This window comes from Macaca mulatta, chromosome 13 (assembly GCF_049350105.2).
Source record: "Macaca mulatta isolate MMU2019108-1 chromosome 13, T2T-MMU8v2.0, whole genome shotgun sequence".
NCBI lineage: Eukaryota > Metazoa > Chordata > Mammalia > Primates > Cercopithecidae > Macaca > Macaca mulatta.
The window spans coordinates 55,373,025-55,392,264 of NC_133418.1; the positions used below are offsets into that span (position 1 = coordinate 55,373,025).

General features: G+C 42.3%; 1 protein-coding gene across 5 annotated transcripts in view; it reads left to right on the top strand.

The window, feature by feature from the left end:
* Positions 1 to 3,701: 3,701 nt before the first annotated feature.
* The window catches only part of GFPT1 (glutamine--fructose-6-phosphate transaminase 1), a 65,012-nt gene continuing 49,473 nt past the window's right edge, over positions 3,702 to 19,240 (top strand). For 2 of the 5 annotated variants that reach the window (XM_015112467.3, XM_015112469.3), the window contains exons 1-4: positions 3,702 to 3,959; positions 5,882 to 5,921; positions 7,889 to 7,966; positions 17,765 to 17,872. In XM_015112467.3, coding sequence (XP_014967953.3) covers positions 3,717 to 3,959; positions 5,882 to 5,921; positions 7,889 to 7,966; positions 17,765 to 17,872 — 469 coding nt within the window. In that variant the 5' untranslated portion in view covers positions 3,702 to 3,716. 5 annotated transcript variants of the gene reach the window in all.

A 19,240-nucleotide genomic window follows, 5' to 3' on the forward strand; every position in this document is an offset into this window, starting at 1 on the left:
ACCAGTTAATCTCATGGTTTTCAATTTGTTGACTTTCGTGGCAGTAGAATGAGTTTCTTTCTCGCAGAGCTAGAAAACTCTGCCCCAGCTTCTGCCTACTGGAAAAATTTGGAGCTACCGTGGAGAGGAGTATTGGGGAGGGCACAACTTCTAGTTGGAGTCAGCATCCTTTGTCCTCAAGCCTGAGGTTTTCTGGGTGGCAATCAGGTCATATTTGCTTGATGTGGTGGACATATTTTTTTGTGTGCCTTCTTAGTGTTCTTCTTTTAGCAACACCTTCCTCTTTCCTTTGAGTAACTGCTCCCTCTTGCCATATGTGGCTGTATGACTCTACAGGGCTCTGGTGGACCTGTCCTATCACAGTGTCTTGCCTTCTTTGCCACAGGAGTGGGGCATGTGAGTCACACTGGACTGGCCAGAATCCTTGTCTAGAATATAAAAAGTAAGGATGGAGGAATAGCCTCTCTCTCCTTTTGGGCTGCAAACTATAAAGATGTGATTGCAGACCTATTTAAGGGTTATTTCCTTGTCCATGAGGTCAGAGAGGTAGTTCAAGAGTTCTGACAACATTCTGTCCCTGGGTATAGATGTGCTGAAGGCTGTTTGTATTTCTGTCCGTTCCAATTACGTGAGCCAGTAAATCCCCTTCTTCATCTAGTTTGAGTGGGCTTCTATTTATTGTTTGTCAGTGAAAGCTCTGCCCTCTAGGCGCATCTTTCGCCATGACTGTGAGAAATAAATTTGTGAGAGCTGCATCCTTGAAGAGCTCTGTGAGAGCTTTTCTCTGTAGGAGTGCTGCCACTGAATTGGGAAACCCAGTACTCATCCTGTGGGTGAAGAGTACCCACGCAATTGGAAGCAAGGAAAAACTGGATCACATTTGTATTTTTGACAGGTCCCTCTGGAGCCAGCGTGTGTGGGATGAATTGTGGGAGGCTAATGGGGTTCACTCACAGGGTCTTTCTGAGACCTTGATTGGTGCCTTTTGTTCTTGTCCTCATTTCTTTTCATAGGCCGCAGGGGCTCAACCTATTTCTTTTTCCTTTGATACTTGCTACCATCTTCTCTGTCCACTGGGGTACATTTCTCCGCAAAGCTCCCTAAAAAGTAGGACATATGTGCCCTAGCTCCCCATTTGGTAGTTCCAAAAATTCTTATGCAAAGGAATTTTTATTTTCATAATTTTATTGCTATTTATTACTGGAATTCACATAAAGGTAAACAAAAATGACTATAGCTATTTCAATCAAGGTTCTTCATTGCGTTAGTAATGGCAACTGGAAGCTCTGATGGCCTTCAGCCATCAGATCCAATGGGACTGAATCTATGAACAGGGAAATGTACTTACATAAAGAGATGGTGAATGACACCCCCTTGCCATCATTACTTTTTTTGTTGTCTTTCAGAATGTTTTGATCAGGAGAGAAAATCCATTCCCTCAGATGTTCGAATTAGACCCAGATGTCTCCTTTCCTTCATAGATCATTTTTCTTCTTCTCTTCCAGGCCTTATTCCCAAAGGCCCAACTAAGGTGGAGCTCTGTATAAAGGGAGGTCAAGCACCCAAAGTGTGTATCTTAACTGGCACATGGTTACAAAGGGTTCTTTGTTGTGTTGGGTTAATGAGGTTCTTCAAGGCTGAGTTGGGAAAATACTGTCCTTCAAAGTTTCTTTTTTGTCAAATTGTTTTTTTATTTACTTTTTTTTTAACTTTTTTTTTTTTTTTGAGTTGGGGACTTTCCAGTCTTTACTGAAAACTTTTAAAAATTTGTATTTAGACAAATTTTAAAAGACCTGTAACACTAGTTTCTTCTTCTCAACACTACTTTCTTCTTCTCAACTTATTTATAAATATCTTCCAAAATAGCTTGTTGAGTGGAGATAGATAAGACAAATTGATAGTCATTGTGATGGAGTAGCAGGCAGAAAAGGAAAGCGAAGGGTTAAATAGATTATTATAGTTGGAGCGTGAGAACTCTGGTGGTACTACTGACATTTTCTTTGTGGCATTGACAGGTTTGCTGCCAGTGCACAAAGATGTTGCTTAAGCATTGGAACCATACCTTGGCTTCTAGGTAATACAACGGAGTTCCTACCAGAGCCTTAGATGAGGGTTCTTAGGCTAGATGTATATCCACAGTCTTTTGTTTCTTGAATTAAGAAATGTATTACCAAAAAGCTCACTGGTTTTTTTGTTTCTTTTTTTTTTTTTTTTTTTAACTTTGCTCTGGGTGATCTAGGGACTTAGGGGATTGAAATATTAAAAGGGCTTTTAGGTGAGAAATCCTCTGCTTAGTTACATTTTTAGTTAAATGCTTAGTGACATTTTTCAGCCTCTCTGAGGCAAGTGATAAAAGGCATTTTTCCCCTTAAGAAAAACTGAAAGCTTTATGATCACTTAATCATACAACCAGCCATAGAAGGTTAATTCTGCTAAGAAAATAGGACTTTTTTCACTCATTCCAAAATAAATTTGATCTTTTATTTTGTGCTGTGGTCTAAAAGTGTTGGGTATGTAAAATCTAGTTCTAGCTTCAAGAAACTTATAGCCCAGTGGGAAAATACAGAAAATCATAAGATATCAAAGCATATTTCTTTACAGTGAGTGGCTCAAAGAGTGAGAGGTTAATGCATGTCTCTAAATCTGTCTAGGGGAGATAAAAAAAGGCTTTCCTGAAGAAGTAGCATCTAAACAGAGATAGGGTGGGCATTCCATGCAGAGTAACCAAAGTGTGCAAAAGATTTGACAATCCTGGCCCAGTTCAGGAACTACCTGTTGAGCCTGTTGGGAGTGTATCGGGCTGGAAGGACGGATAAGACCAGACACAAGAACAGCAGTCAGCACTCCAGGAATTCTGTGTGCCATGAACGTTTTTAATACTACTCTAGAGCCATTATAGAGTTCTGATAACTCTACATTTCACTGAAGATACCATTTAAGGCTGTTTAAAGCAAATGCCCAGGTAATAAATTGAGAAACATCATCCCTCTCTAATCAAGTCTCTCTTGTCAGACATGGCGCATTAATTCATAGAACGAATCGTTCATAAGTCAAACGCACGGCTGTTAAAGCTAGGGAATTCCTAGCCCTCTCAGGTAGGCCATGGGAGGAGGTGGGCCAGCAGTTTCTTACGTCCAGGCTCATAGTCGGATAGTTGAGCCTTGCATTCCTCCTCTACCCTTCCACAATAAACTGAGGGTTATGGAGGCAATGGATGCGGAGGGCTTTTAGGGGCCAAGCATATTACACATGGAATTGAATTGCTTATCACCAGAGAGGCTGACCCTTTGGGGCTTTGCAGTCAAGAATTTTGTTCTCTCTCTCCTCCCACCTTACCCAATTCTTTGCAATTTTTTTTTAGCCTATGTCCCCCAGGATTCCCTGTTGAGACTTCCTGCTTTCTTCCTCCGCTTCGTGCAGTGCTGGAGCGTGGGGCCTGGGGCTGCACTGCGCGCGCACCCGGAGCTATTGCTTTGCTAACAATTCCATCCTTCTCTTTCCGTCATTCCCAGCCAGGTGCTGAGTTTCTCCCTCCCTCTCGGCTTGGTGCCTCCCGCGGCTCGCCCCAGTGAGGGCGTCTCCAGGAACTCCAGGCGGACACTGCCACGAGCTACTGCCACGTCTCCGCCGCCAGCAGTCCAGCGCCTGCGTGGGCTCGGGGGGCGGGGCAGCGCTGGGAGGCGGGACCTGCGCGTGAGCGGCGCGTGAGCGGTTCAATGGGGCCTACCGGCGGCGGCGCGCTGCGCGCCGAGGGGCGGGGCCTGGCGGCGGTTGCTGGCGGAGCCTCGGAGGGGGAGAAGGCTGTCGTTGCCTTGGCCGTCGCATCCCCGAGGGAGTCGTGTCGGCGCCACCCCGGCCCCCGAGCCAGCAGATTGCCCACCGAAGCTCGTGTGTGCATCCCCGATTCCGCCAGCCACTCGCCCCTGGCCTCGCGGGCCGTGTCTCCGGCATCATGTGTGGTAAGGGGGCCGGGGGCGGGGGGCGTGTTGCCGGGCGGCGCTGGGGTGCGGTGCGGGCGCCGTTAAGGCCCAAGGCGACGGGAGGAAGCGGGAATGTGGAGGGTGCGAAGTCTAGCTGATGGGCAAGGGGCGTCCAGTGGTGTCTGCGGGGGCGGGGGTCGGCATCCGCGTGCGGGAGAGAGGGTGGCGGCCGGGAGAAAGGCACCTGAGAGGGAGGCGGGCCCCCTCCGCTGGGGGCCAGCGGGCGCCTTTGCGCGGAGAAGGAACGGAGAGGGGAGAGAGACGCCTTTATTGAAAAAGGAGGAAAGGGCTGAGGGAATTGAGGTGTGGAGGGGGTGCCTTCAAAAGGGCCCACCAGGTGAGTGAGGCAACCTGTGGAACATTGGGCGAGGTCTGTTGAACTTATGTTGCATTTTTCTAAAAACCTTTCAAAAAATATTTTGTTTTCAGGCAGGCCCGATAGAAAACAGACCCTAGCTAGAGCCACGATAATGGCATTAAACGTGATACTTCCTGCCATCCCTTGTCTCAACAGAAATAATTGCTAATCAATAATTTGGTTAATGGGCTTAGACCTGATCCTCTAGTGGAAGAGTCCTTCAAATGTCTGTGGCAATAGGTTATACATAATTTATCATTTGCATGTACACCCATTAAAAACGCCAGCTCTGAAAAATATCAGTTATACCTTGGATGTATACCCCTTTAGAATGCCAACTATGAAAAACATCATTTATCCCTTGCATATGCACCCGTTAAAAATACTAACTATGGAAAGTTTAACAAATACTTTTGCTAGAGCAGTTAAAGAATTAAGGTTAGGCTCTTTTATTTCATGTTTTGAGAGTCGTTTATTATTACCTAAGTGTTAGTGAAAGAGATTTTGAGAACCGTGTCTGACATGACTGATGTCCTCTAAAATTGGTGTTCAACTTGGCTATTGCCAGTAAAAATAATTGTATTCTTACCTTTCTTACTGAAATTTACAACCGACTTTATCCCTGGAAGAAAGAACACTTTTTTTTTAAAAGGGAAGTACCATTGTAAGAGAATTGAAAACTCTCTCGGAGACTTCTTATTTGCAGCCTTTTGCCCGAAGGAACTGAACAGGAGGTGGATTGTACTCGTTAGTGTATATATTTCCTGTATTTATGCTCATTTCAGCTTCTGAAAATGAGGACCAGGTTTAAATTTAGAGTAGATTAAAAAAAACCCGCATAAAAACAGAAACACCTATAAATAGCTTACTGAAATTATTAGAGTAGAGCTGACTTCAGAATCAGACTTTTGCAGCGTCTGCTTAGAATGGCTTTGCATTTACTTTGGAGCTGCGAAGTAGTGGATTTGCAAACTGGTCAATCTCCAGTGTGCTTCCTTTGCTAGTTAACTGTTCCTGAATGACGGGGTGTGTCCTCATCAAGTACTCGACATTCTGGTTGCAGGTCATTTCATCATGGTCCAGGAAAAAAAACGTAAAGTACTTATTGAAAAAAAAAAAAAAAAATCAGCGCCAGGCGTGGTGGCTCCCGCCTATAATCCCAGCACTTTGGTAGGCCGAGGCAGGCGGATCACCTGAGGTCAGGAGTTCAAGACTAGCCTGGCCAACATGGTGAAACTCCATCTCTATTAAAAATACAAAATTAGCTGGGCGTGGTGGTGCGCGCCTGTAATCCCAGCTCCTCAGGACGCTGAGGCAGGAGAGTTGCTTGAACCCAGGAGGTGGAGGTTGCAGTGAGCCAAGATCGAGATCGCACCATTGCACTCCATCCTGGACAAAAAAGAGCGAAACCTCGTCTCAAAAATAATAAATAAAAATCAAAAAATAACTCAGATATGGAAATCAGGTTCAGATAAGGGAGATACCTTTAGGGTGGAGACTAAATGTTGGGAGTTTTCACATAGTCTGTGTCTCCATTCCACAGAATTTTACTGCTGAGGAAACAGATATTGAAGAAATAAAAAGTGAGTATTTGAGGCATTTCTGAGGTCCTGCTTTTATTAAGTCATACCACAGTTTTGCGTGATTCTAGGGATAGGGTTCAGAATTTATTTTCTCTCTAATGTAAATTCTGAAAGATAAGAAGATGAGTGTCGTTATTTTCCTCCCACATCTTAATCATTGAACTAAAATTCCTGAGCAGAGAAATGGAGTGAAAATTAGAATAGATGGGAAAATCTGGAAGCTTACCTTCTGATTACTTGCTATCTAGTTAAGTTTTTCTTTTTCTTTCTTTTTTTTTTGGGAGACGGGTCTCACTCTGTCGCCCAGGCTGGAGTGGCTTACTGCAGCCTCTGTCTCCCAGGTTCAGCCTCCCGAGTAGCTGGGATTACAGGGGTGTACCACCACACCTGGCTAATTTTTGCATTTTTGGTAGAGGTGGGGTTTCACCATGTTGACCAGGCTGGTCTCCTGACCTCAGGTAATCCACCTGCCTTGGCCTCCCAAAGTGCTGGGATTATAGGAGTGAGCCACCTTACCCGGCCCTAGTTAAATTTTCCTAAAAGATTATTTTATTTCAACGTTGTACAATGTTGAAGCAGAAGAATGACAATTGAAGATTCTGATATGCTTTTTTCAATCAGATACACTGTTGAAACTGATATAATAATGTTTACCAGCTTGTTTTGGGTTGTTAATAAGTGTTAGGAAAAAAGATCCTATGGTCTGGTAAATTTAGGAAGCAACATATTAAATCGCGTGATAATGTTTTGTTTTGTTTTTTGATTGGAGTTCTTAGAATCTTTAATGTATTATTAATAATAAGCATTGAGAATCTCCCAGAGAAGAATAGTGTCTATTTTCCAAATTTATTTTATCTTCCTTTTTCTCGTTAGTTTGAAGTATACTTTGTCCTTTTTATTTGTATTATTTTTGGTTTTGCTGAGTGTCAAGTCACTTAAGCTATCCCTAGCTTTTAACAGACTCTGCTATTGTTTTTATAAATGTGGGGTTATACCCCTCTGATCTGATGGTGTATATAAAATGGAATTTTTGGGCTGGGCACTGTGGCACATGCCTGCAATCCCAGCACTTTGGGAGGCTGAGGTGGGTGGATCACTTGAGGTCAGGAGTTTGAGACCAGCCTGACCAAGATGGTGAAACCCATCTCTACTAAAAATATTAAAAAATTAGCTGAGCGTGGTGGGGCACGCCTGTAATCCTAGTTACTCTGGAGGCTGAGGCAGGAGAATCGCTTGAACCCAGGAGGCGGAGGTTGCAGTGAGCTGAGATCTTGCCGTTCTACTCCAGCCTGGGTGACAAGAGTGAGACTCTGTCTCAAAAATAAATAAATAAATAAATAAATAAATAAATAAAAATAAATAAAATGGAATGTTTGCAAATGAGATCCTTTTTAAAAGCAGTAAAGGAACTTGCAATTTTAAAGTATCCTGAAAGGAATTTTTCAAAAGGTTTTTGTAATTATACTGTCTAATGGCTTTGGGGATAATTGAGGAATGCTGAGATTGGCTGCTAGGATTGGTCATAAAACCGGTACTATTAACATATCCTTACATACCATACTGGATATGAAGAAGTTGTGAGAGAAAATAATTGCTTAATAAACATTTCTTCAATTGTCCCCTGGAAATGGAGATTAATAGGTTCTGGTAATGAGCAGTAGAAGGCGGGAAAGGGTTTTGTAACACAAGTTTGGGAAATTCTGCTCTTGGAGATTCACAATTAGCGAGATTAAAGGTTCTAGAAAGTTCTAAATATATACCTAACTTTATTTAACCAGGTAGTTCTTAAACCTTTAATTATGAAACCTTTCTTTACTTCATTCCTTTTTAGCATCCGGTGAAATAGTGTTCTGTTTCTGTGGTTTGGGAATTTTTTGACTGTATATTTCAGGTGCCTAGAAAGTGTTAGAAGATACTTGCAGATATTTGAAATGATGGCTTTATACTTGGCACTCTGCCCTTTACAGAGATGACTAAAATAAGAGAGTTGCCTTCAAGGAATTGCTGCCTGATCAGAGGAAAGAATGCACATGCAACAGCTTCAGGTGAAAATACACAGTCATTGTTCATTGCCATGTCATAGACCACAAGTAGAATGAGTAGAAATTTAGGGACTGGAGAACTCTGGGCTTTGGGTATCTGCATTAGGTCAGGAATGTTCTGGGTGATGGGGCAGGACTTTTACTTTGAGGAATAGGGCCAGCTTGTAGAGAATTAGTATACTGTGAGAGGTAATCATTGATGGCATATGTTACCCGTCAGTGAATGGAGGCGGAAATAGTTTGAGAACTACTACCAGAAGGGTTGAAGGAGAAAATAGAAGTGCCAGGAAAACAGACCAAAGAACAGTGGTTAAAGGCAAAAGAGTTCCAAAGTAGTATATTGCCTTGGACAGAGTCTATAAAAATAGAAAAACATCATTCATATGTAATACTGCAGAGAAGTTAATTGGATATGGTTATGAAGAAATTATTAGATAAATTGCATATGTCAAGACAGAAGGGTCTCAGTTTGTGTTCAGGAAGAGGGCTGCAAGTAATACGAAAAAGAAGAGGATTTTGGGATTGAAGTCCTCTGGGAGTGTTGAGAAGTTGAATTCTAGAGCTGTGGTTCCTGACCTACAAGCCCTGAAGTTGTTAAAGGGTGTTCATTGCTTATTAATATGCTTATAACTTTGTCTGTAAGTTGAATAAAAATTGTTCTAGATCATTGAATAATAAACATTTAACCCATTGTTGTGAAGGAGCCTCAGAATATTTTGATGTTAACAAAAGAGTTCTGTATTTACAAAGTTGGAGAAACACTCATCAAGAGTTATGAGTAAGGCCCGGAGCAGGGGTCACACCTGTAATACCAACACTTTGGGAGGCTGAAGTGGGCGAATCACTTGAGGTCAGGAGTTTGAGACCAGCCTGGCCAACATAGCGAAATCCCATTTCTACTAAAAATATAAAAATAGCCAAGTGTCATGGTACGCACTTGTAATCCCAGCTACTTGGGAGGCTGAGGGAGGAGAATTGCTTGAACCTGGGAGGTGGAGGTTGCAGTGAGCTGAGATCATGCCACTGTACCCCAGCCTGGGTGACAGAGTGAGACTATGTCTCAATTAAAAAAAAAAAAAAAGTTATAAGTAGCCAGTGCTTTGGCTCACACCTATAATCCCAGCCACTCAGGAAGCTGAGGCAGGAGGATTACTTGAGGCTAGGAGTTCAAGATCAGCCTGGGCAACATAGTGAGATCCCATCTCTATAAAAAAAATAAATAAATAAAATAAATTAGCCAGGTGTGGTGGTGCATACCTGTAGTCCAGTCTACTTAGAAGCCTGAAGTGGGAGAATTGAGCCCAGGAGTTTGAGGCTGCAGTGAGCTATGATTGTGCTGCTGCACTCTAGCCTGGGTACTGGGTGACAGAGCAGGGCTGTTTTTTTTTTTTTTTTAAAGTTACAAGTAGGGGAGAGGCTAGCTCCAGAGAGTAGTATGTGTAATATATCTCTCTTGAGGTTACAAGGAAGGATGAGAAGTATTTAATATATGTGTTGTTAAACTGTTGAAAAGAAGATGGGTGAGGGGCAGTGACTCTCCCTTGTAAACTCACTACTTGGGGAGGCTGAGGTAGGAAGATCACTTGAGGCTTGGAGTTTGATACCAGCCTGGACAGCATAGTAAGACCTTGTCTCTATATTTTAAAAACAAAAAAAGAAAATGAAGACCTTAATTCTGGCTGGGCACAGTGGCTCACGCCTGTAATCCCAGCACTTTGGAAGGCCGAGGTGAGCAGATCACCTGAGGTAAGGAGTTCGAGACCAGCCTGGCCAACATGGTGAAACCTGGTCTCTGCTAAAAGTACAAAAATTAGCCAGGCATGGTAACGCACGCCTGTAATCCCAGCTGCTGTTCGAGAGGCTGAGGTGGGAGAATTGCTTGAACTCGGGAGGTGGAGGTTGCAGTGAGCTCACATAGCGCCACTGCACTCCAGCCTGGGTGACAGAACGAGACTCTGTCTCAAAAAAAAAAAAAAAAAAAAAAGAAAAATTCTATAAAGTAAGAATCTACCAAAAATGAAAAAGAAGCTGGGAGGAGAAAATGAGGATTTGAGAGTAGTATGTAGCTTAGACTCTAAAATAATATCTAGGAGAGGTTTGAAAGTTAAGCAAGTGATGAGTTAATAGGATTGGTCAGCAGTTCGGAGAGCCCATCCGAAAGTGGACTGAAATGGATAGATGAGTTCTGCGTGGCTGTCATAGTTCAATGTAGAGATGCTCAGAGACCTGGAGTCAGCACAGTGGACCCAGAGGGTTTGACTTGGCAGAATGATGAAAAATTGTCATCTGGTGTGAATGGTCAGAGAATAGAGAGAGACGGAATATTTGAAGATTGTGAGCAGGAAGTGCATGCTTTTTTTTTCCTCAAGAAGGATGATGACATAGGTAGACTGTGAGGGAGTGTATAATTAGAGATGTCAGGACTTAAACTAGTGATTTGAGCTCCAGAATGTTAAATGTGCAAGAGATGTGTCATGGAGCCCCTTCTAGTGGCAATAATTACAATAAAGTAGGGGAGACATGAACCGATTAAAAAAACACACAAATAATTGAAAGTCTTAATTGTTTCACTTCATATGTTATTTTTGTATGTGCGATTTATTTTACTTTTAAATTTTTTATTTTTTTGAGATAGGGTCTCACTGTGTTGCCCAGCCTGGAGTGCAGTGGTACGATCTCAGCACACTGCACCCTCTGCCCTACCTCCGGGGCTCAAGTGATTCTCCTGCCTCTGCCTCCTGAGTAGCTGGGACAGGCATGCGTCACCTATGCCTGGCTAATTTTTGTATTTTTATAATAGAGACGGGGTTTCACCATGTTGGCCAGGCTGGTCTCGATCTCCTGACCTCAAGTGATCCACCTGCCTCGGCCTCCCAAAGTGCTGGGATTGTAGGCATGAGCCACTGCGCTCAGCCTTTATGTATGCTTTTAGGATTGTAGAAAATGTATCTTGGCTGGGTGCAGTGGCTCATGCCTGTAATCCCAGCACTTTGGGAGGCTGAAACAAGAGGATCACTTGAGTCCAGGAATTTGAGACCAGCCTGGGCAATATAGTGACACCACATCTCTACAAGAAATAAAAAAATAGCTGGGCGTGGTAGCTCACACCCGTAATCTTAGCTACTCCAGAGGCTGAGGCAGGAGAATTGCTTGAACCTGGGAGACAGAGGTTGCAGTGAGCTGAGATCACATCACTGTACCCCAGCCTGGGCGACAAGAGCAAAACTCCATCTCAAAAATTGAAAAAAAAAAATAAATAAATAAATAAACAAACAAATAACAGGCACACTGTGGTCCCAGCTACTTGGGAGGCTGAGATGAGAGGATCACTTGAGTCCAGGAGGTGGTAGTTTTAATGAGCTGGGATTGTGCCACTGTACTCCAGCCTGGGTGACAGAGCAGAGCCCCTGGTGAAAAGAAAATAAAGTATCTCAAATAATACTTAATTTTAAAGAAATCTTAAATGTAGAATGTGATTCCATAATTATAATATTGACTAGTTCACTGCAACCTTGAACCCCTGGGATCAAGTGATTCTCCCACCTCAGCCTTCCAAGTAGCTGGGACTACAGGCATGCACCACCATGCCTAAGTTTTTATTTTTTGTAGAGACAGGGTCTCCCTGTATTGCCCAGGCTGATCTCAAACTCCTGCCCTCAAGTGATCCTCCCGCCTTGGCCTCTGAAAGTGCTGGGATTACAGGTGTCTGCTCCTGTACCCGGCCTGTAGAAAAATTTATAGCTGAAGGACTGGGACTGTGTGTATGGAATTAACAGCTATCTCTGAGAAAGGGGATGGAACCTGTATGGAGACAGAAAGGAGAGATTTTTACAATTAATTCTGTAGCATCTGTATAGTTTTTTTTTTTTTTTTTTTTTTTTTTTTTTTTTTTTTTGAGACGGAGTCTCACGCTGTTGCCCAGGCTGGAGTGCAGTGGCGCGATCTCGGCTCACTGCAAGCTCCGCCTCCCGGGTTCACGCCATTCTCCTGCCTCAGCCTCCTGAGTAGCTGGGACTACAGGCGCCCGCCACCGCGCCTGGCTAATTTTTTGTATTTTTAGTAGAGACGGGGTTTCACTGTGGTCTCGATCTCCTGACCTTGTGATCCGCCCGTCTCGGCCTCCCAAAGTGCTGGGATTACAGGCTTGAGCCACCGCGCCCGGCCTCTCTGTATAGTTTTAATCTTTATTTATTATTTCAAATTTTAATAGAGACAGAGTCTTGCTATGTTGCCCTGGCTGGTTTCGAACTCCTGAGCTCAAGTAATCCTCCTGCCTCTCTTCCCAAAGTGTTGGGATTACAGGCGTGAGCCACCGCTCCTGGCCTAGTTTGAATCTTTAATGATGATGATGAATTAATTTGTGACTAGCATTATAAGAACAATAAAACAAATTTAGAATTTAAGTGACATTGTAGGTGGATTTAGGATTCAGAAGTTTTAAGTTTAGAGAATGAATTTGAACACTTATCACTGATAAGTTACAATGTTTAGGGTCCCAAAATATTGAAGCTGTCAAATGATAAAATATATAAAAATAATATTTCCTATTCATAAGGACATAAATGCAACCAGGCATAGGAATTTTAATAATTTGACTAGTCAGTTGTGTTTAGTTTTCTTTTCAATAAGGTTTAACAGTCTTTATTTGCAGCTACATTGCTTTCAACCAGGTGTGTCTAGTCTGTGATCCAGATTGCTTCTGAAATTTTGTTAGCAAGGTACTCATAAATGCTTTTTTGTCATTGAATTTAAGTTGCCATTTTCTGAGAATGATGCCTGTAAGTTCAAGCATCTCCTTCAGTTAGGGAGTTATTTTATTCCAAGTATATTCCATTAGTAAGAAAGCTTACACTTGTGAAGTACATGCTGATTTGGGGGTGCTTATACAGCTACTATGCTGTATACATCTATGCTTATACAGCTACTGTGTGTGCTCTTAGAGCAATTACCGAAGAGTGGTGGAAAGTTGATTTTAGGCTTTTGCCATTACCTTACTTAAGAACTGTTTATTGGGATGTTAGGCTGGGTGCAGTGGCTCACGCCTGTAATCCTAGCACTTTGGGAGGCTGAGGCGGGTGGATCCCCTGAGGTCAGGAGTTCGAGACCAGCCTAGCCAACATGGCAAAACCCCATCTCTACTAAAAATACAAAAATTAGCCGGGCATGGTGGCAGCATCTGTAATCCCAGCTACTTGGGAGGCTGAGGCAGGAGAATTGCTAGAACCTGGGAGGCAGAGGTTGCAGTGAGCCGAGATGGCGCCAGCCTTGGCGACAGAGCGAGACTCTGTTTCAGAAAAAAAAAAAAAAAAGAGCTGTTTATTGGGAGTTTTGATAAGACAAGTCAAAGACCTGAAAATAGAGGTCAAACTAACGATTTCTGCTCTAACAAGCATCATTGTGAGTTGTGAATGCCTCCCTTGTGAACATGCCCTGCGTGCCTGATGAATTGCTGCCAATATTGTCTTCGGCACCCCAAGATTATAGTTAACCCAGTAGCCCCACAGGTGGAATGCCTTGGGCTAGCAGTGCTGTCAAGGGACAGGGCTATGAAACTGACAGGTTTAACTTCTTAGCTCCCATTTTCCTCATCAGGTATGTCTGAGGCTAATCCCCTTCCTTCTTGTAGCTCTATTTTTTTTTTTTTTTGAGATGGAGTCTTGCTCTTTTGCCCAGGCTGGAGTGCAATGGCACAGTCTAGGTGCACTGCAACCTCTGCCTCCCAGGTTCAAGCTGTTCTCCTGCCTCAGCCTACCGAGTAGTTGAGACTACAGGCATGTGCCACCACAGCCGGCTTTTTAAAACAATTTTTTTTTATTTTTAGTAGAGACAGGGTTTCAGCATGTTGGTCAGGTTGGTCTTGAACTCCTGACCTCGTGATCCACCTGCCTCGGCCTCCCAAAGTGTTGGGATTACAGTTGTGAGCCACAGCACCCAGCCAAAATGTTCTTCGGCTCTCAAGATTCATATAGTGAGCCATTATAAACCAAGGAGATTGAAGTTAGAAGTATTATCAAAGTTGCCGGGCGTGGTGGCTCAAGCCTGTAATCCCAGCACTTTGGGAGGCTGAGACGGGCGGATCACGAGGTCAGGAGATCGAGACCATCCTGGCTAATATGGTGAAACCCCGTCTCTACTAAAAATACAAAAAACTAGCCGGGCGAGGTGGTGGGCGCCTGTAGTCCCAGCTACTCGGGAGGCTGAGGCAGGTGAATGGCGTAAACCCGGGAGGCGGAGCTTGCAGTGAGCTGAGATCCGGCCACTGCACTCCAGCCTGGGCGACAGAGCGAGACTCCGTCTCAAAAAAAAAAAAAAAAAAAAAAAAAAAGAAGTATTATCAAAGTTGAATGCTGTTGTTGAGTTACATTATTAAAAACAGTGAATTTAATATTGCATTAAGTTTTTTTTTTGAGACAGAGTCTTGCTCTGTTGCCCAGGCTAGAGTGCAGTGGCACAATCTCAGCTCACCGCAACCTCTGCCTTCCAGGTTCAAGCAATTCTCCTGCCTCAGCCTCCTCAGTAGCTGGGATTACAGGCACCTGCCATCATGCCCAGCTAATTTCGGTATTTTTGTAGAGATGGAGTTTGAGCATGTTGCACAGGCTGGTCTTGAATTCTTGACCTCGTGTGATCCACCTGCCTTGGCCTCCCAAGGTGTTGGGATTACAGGCATGAGCCACCCAGCCCTGCTGCATTAATCTTTTAAAAAAGGTAGAGTCTATAAGTTGTCTTAAAAACAGTTTTATATCATTAGCATTTAAATGGTTTTAACAAATTAATATACATATTTAATCTTTAAATCGTTTACCATCACACTTTCGTTTTTACCATCCGGCTTACATTTTTACTTTAACTATCAGACTTAGATTTCTTAAAAAAGAGTTTAGGAGTGAGTTTTTCTGGATGTACTGCATTATTAGAATTTGTCAGCTCTGGACAGACTGCAAACAATCCTTGACAGGCTTGTGTTTTCAAATCAGCTAGATTGTATCCTTCTTTAAAGGACTCTAGCTGATGCAGTCACAGTGATGGGGACTAGTTCAGATTCAGTTTTTTTCACACTTTTTTTTGAGACGAGTCTCACTCTGTCTCCCAGGCTGGAGTGCAGTGACGCGATCTCGGCTCACTACAACTCTGCCTCCTGGATTCAAGCGATTCTCCCGGTCTCAGCTTCCCAAGTAGCTGGGAGTACAGGCGCATGCCACCATGCCCAGCCAATTTTTGTATTTTTAGTAGTAATGATGGGTTTCGCCATGTTGGCCAGGCTGGTCTTGATTTCCTGGCCTCAGGTGATGCGCCTGCCTTAGCTTCCCAAAGTTGGGATTACAGGTGTGAGCCACTGCACCCAGCCCACATTTGTATTAAAGTATTGTTTTAGGAAAGATTTGTGTTCTGTGTATTGTCTTTTAATTGCCTGGTTAAAATACTTAACTGATAGTTATCTGTAGGTGTTTAATCTTTCTCAAATATCAGTGACCCATGGGTGAAGAGTGCAAAGTTTGATTTACAAATGGGTTATTGGCTTATTCATATTACAGATACCTTATGAAGGAACAGAAGTAACAACAAAAACCAGAGACTCATTCTTCTGAATTAAATGGGTGGAGTTGGTCTTGAGACTCTTCTACTGTCCTCTTGTGTTTATATCATGAGTAGCCATTGAAAGTTTGAAGCTACACATGGCTGTGCCGCTACCACTCTTACTTTAGAAATACCCTTAAGCAGCATGTTGTTTATCCTTATCTTAATTGCTGTGCTTTGAGGTTGGGAATGCTATTTGTGGGTATCTCTGGGATATCAGTTAACTCATTTTCTACTTTTGAATTAGGTAAGATAGATGTTCTACCCTCCCCTACAGGGTGGTCGTGCTGTGAAAGTAAGATGACTGTACATTACAGGAAAGCTTAAAAAATATAATTGTAAGATGTGTGTGTATTTTTTTTTTTAAATCTGAATGAAATACAGGATTTCTGTAAGTGTTTGGCCTGGAACTACTTCTTTGGGAAGAGTTGAAACCGTTGTTTCAGGTTATTTTGGATTTTAATGTGTGAGTTTCTCTTTTTTAGGGCATAATAGTTTATTTGAGAAAATTGCACTGTATTGATCATGGTGATCAGCATATATGTTATGGCTTTCCTGTTGGGTATCAACAATGCGCTATTTTTGTATGCTGAAATGTTTCAATAGAATCACACTATAGAAGTAAATATCTCTTTTCAGATGGAAATGAAGACTAGTTATTTGGGAGTTCTGTCTCACAGAATTAATTTAAACATCTTATGAATCAGAATTACAGTGAAATGTAGTTAAGAAAAAGGGAAGTTTTAAAATAAGCAGCTTGAACTTGTATTTTAAAATATTTTAGTCTTCAGTTTTGATACATTAAAGCTGTGTCCGCTCTGGCCAAAGCATAGCCATGGAAAACCTCAGATAATGCCCATGCTGCCATTCCTAAAATGTGGATTTCCCTTACCTGTGTTCTGTTACTTCTTTGCTTGTCTGGTTCAGTTCACATTGTATTACTCCTTTTATTTCTAGTTTTGTTTTTCCACATGATTGCTCTTTTTCTGTGAATTTTCTAGAGTTGTTACCTGGTTGTCATTTGCTAATATGATAAACAAGTAATTCAAGCAGTTTTCTTTTAAGATAGTTATATATTTGGTCAGTTTTTACTATTTTACGTAATTATTTAAGGGGTGAGTATTTTTCACATCATTTATTCTTTTTTTTTTTTTTTTTTTTGAGACGGAGTCTCGCTCTGTTGCCCAGGCTGGAGTGCAGTGACGCGATCTCGGCTCACTGCAAGCTCCGCCTCCCAGGTTCACGCCATTCTCCTGCCTCCGCCTCCTGAGTAGCTGGGACTACAGGCGCCCGCCACCATGCCCGGCTAATTTCTTTGTATTTTTTTAGTAGAGACGGGGTTTCACCATGTTAGCCAGGATGGTCTCGATCTCCTGACCTCATGATCTGCCCGCCTTGGCCTCCCAAAGTGCTGGGATTACCGGCTTGAGCAACCGCGCCCGGCCCCATCATTTATTCTTAAATGTCACTGATAGCATGGTTATTGGAAGTAAGCAAAATTAATCTCATTGGTATAGATTTTAGGGCCTGTATGTTGCTTAAATTACTTCAGAAATTTTTTTCTTGAAACGAAATGCTCTGTATATAGGACATAAACTATAAATTTGTTAATTGGTTTTTAAAAAAATTAAATTTCACTCGACAAAAATGGCAGTCTTGGAAAATAAGGAGCCAGCTTTATAAGCTTCTTTGAAAAAATTGTAAACGTGTATTTTGACATGTTTACTTTAGTTTTTTATACTTATGAGAAATTCTCCCTTGAAAAAGTTCCATTGCCTTTATTTTTATTTTTATTTTTTTTTGAGACGGAGTCTCGCTCTGTCACCCAGGCTGGAGTGCAGTGGCCGGATCTCAGCTCACTGCAAGCTCTGACTCCCGGGTTTATGCCATTCTCCTGCCTCAGCCTCCCGAGTAGCTGGGACTACAGGCGCCTGCCACCTCGCCCGGCTAGTTGTTTTGTATTTTTTAGTAGAGACGGGGTTTCACCGTATTAGCCAGGATGGTCTCGATCTCCTGACCTCGTGATCCGCCCGTCTTGGCCTCCCAAAGTGCTGGGATTACAGGCTTGAGCCACCGCGCCCGGCCGTTACATTGACTTTAAACGGTTTGAAATGTTGTTTGAAAGACAGAATCTGACGTCACATTTTTTCATATACTTGACATAATTATGCTAATTTTGATTTTTAAATCAGAATTTTTCATTAAATATTTGTTTATTTGCAGGTATATTTGCTTACTTAAACTACCATGTTCCTCGAACGAGACGAGAAATCTTGGAGACCCTAATCAAAGGCCTTCAGAGACTGGAGTACAGAGGATATGATTCTGCTGGTACTTTTAAAAAAATACTATGGATTTTGCATGATTATTTAAATAGAGATTATTTTCATTATTATTATTAGGAGACTAGACTATTAAAATCTGTTTTGTTTTGAGTAAATGTAAATTGGAAGAATTTTTGTCTTTTAATCATATTTAAAGGATTTATTTATGTAGTCTCTACAGTGTTACCATTTATGTGGAGTATTGCTTATGATGATCTTCTATTAAGAATATTATTGTAAAAGCATCATATGGGGCATTATTGTGGTAAAACAAAGTTCATGAAGGTCTTACTCTGTAAATTCTTTTTTCTTTCTTGTAACTTTAATTTTTCTCCATTGTTTTCATGTTTTGGCATATAAACTTGCCTCAGATTCTTTTTTCTTACTTTTCTTATTTATTTTTGAGGTAGGGTCTCACTCTGGCACCCAAGCTGGAATGTAGTGGTACGGTCATAGCTCACTGCAGTCTCGAACTCTGGGCTCAGGCAATCCTCCCTCCCCAGCCTCCTAAGTAGCTAGGACTATAGCTGTGCGCCACCATGCCCAGCTAATTTTTAAGAAGCTTTTATAGAGATGAGAGTCTCACTATGTTACCTGGGCTGGTCTCAAGCTCTTGGCCTCAAGTGATCCTTCTGCCTTGGCCTTTCAAAGTGCTGGAATTACAGGCAAACCACTGATTCCAGCCTCTTCTATCTTAAATAAGTGACACATAAACATAACTTTCTGGTAACTTTATATTCTACCCTAGCTCCTTCCCTCAATTGTGTCAGAGGTTCCTAAGACCATCCGCAAATCTGATGATTCCCTAGGAGGACTCACAGGACTCAGCATTTGGTTGTAATCATGGCTATGTTTCATTATAGCAAAAGAATACAAAGCACAATCAGCTAAGGGAGAAGGTGCATGAAGTGAAGTCTTGAGAAAGCTGGGCACAAGTTGCTCACCAGTGGATCAGTGCCTCAGGTTTTCGTTGGGAGCTGGTCACATAGGCACCCTCTGCCTAGCATGTACCAAAATTCTAGACTCCCAAAAGAAGAGCGGATGTTCAGCAGAAACCACATTGTTTGCACAGTTTGTTTAGTGAGATACTTTTGGTTAGGGTGGTAGGAATCCTTCCAAAAACCAAGTTTCTAGATACCAGTGAAGGGCCAATGTTGAAAACAGGCCTTTTTAAGGATAGCAGTTTCACACCTGCTCTGTTAACTCTTTTTTGTACACTTAACATTGGCACATGGAATGGGCATTTGTCTTCCTTGACTTTCCTTAGTAATGGAAAGTCAGTTCCTCAACTCCTTTGTTTTTAAAATTCTCTCCTTCCTTAACTTCTTTGACAACACACCTTATTCTCTTCCTAAGATGCTAAGATTACTTCTTT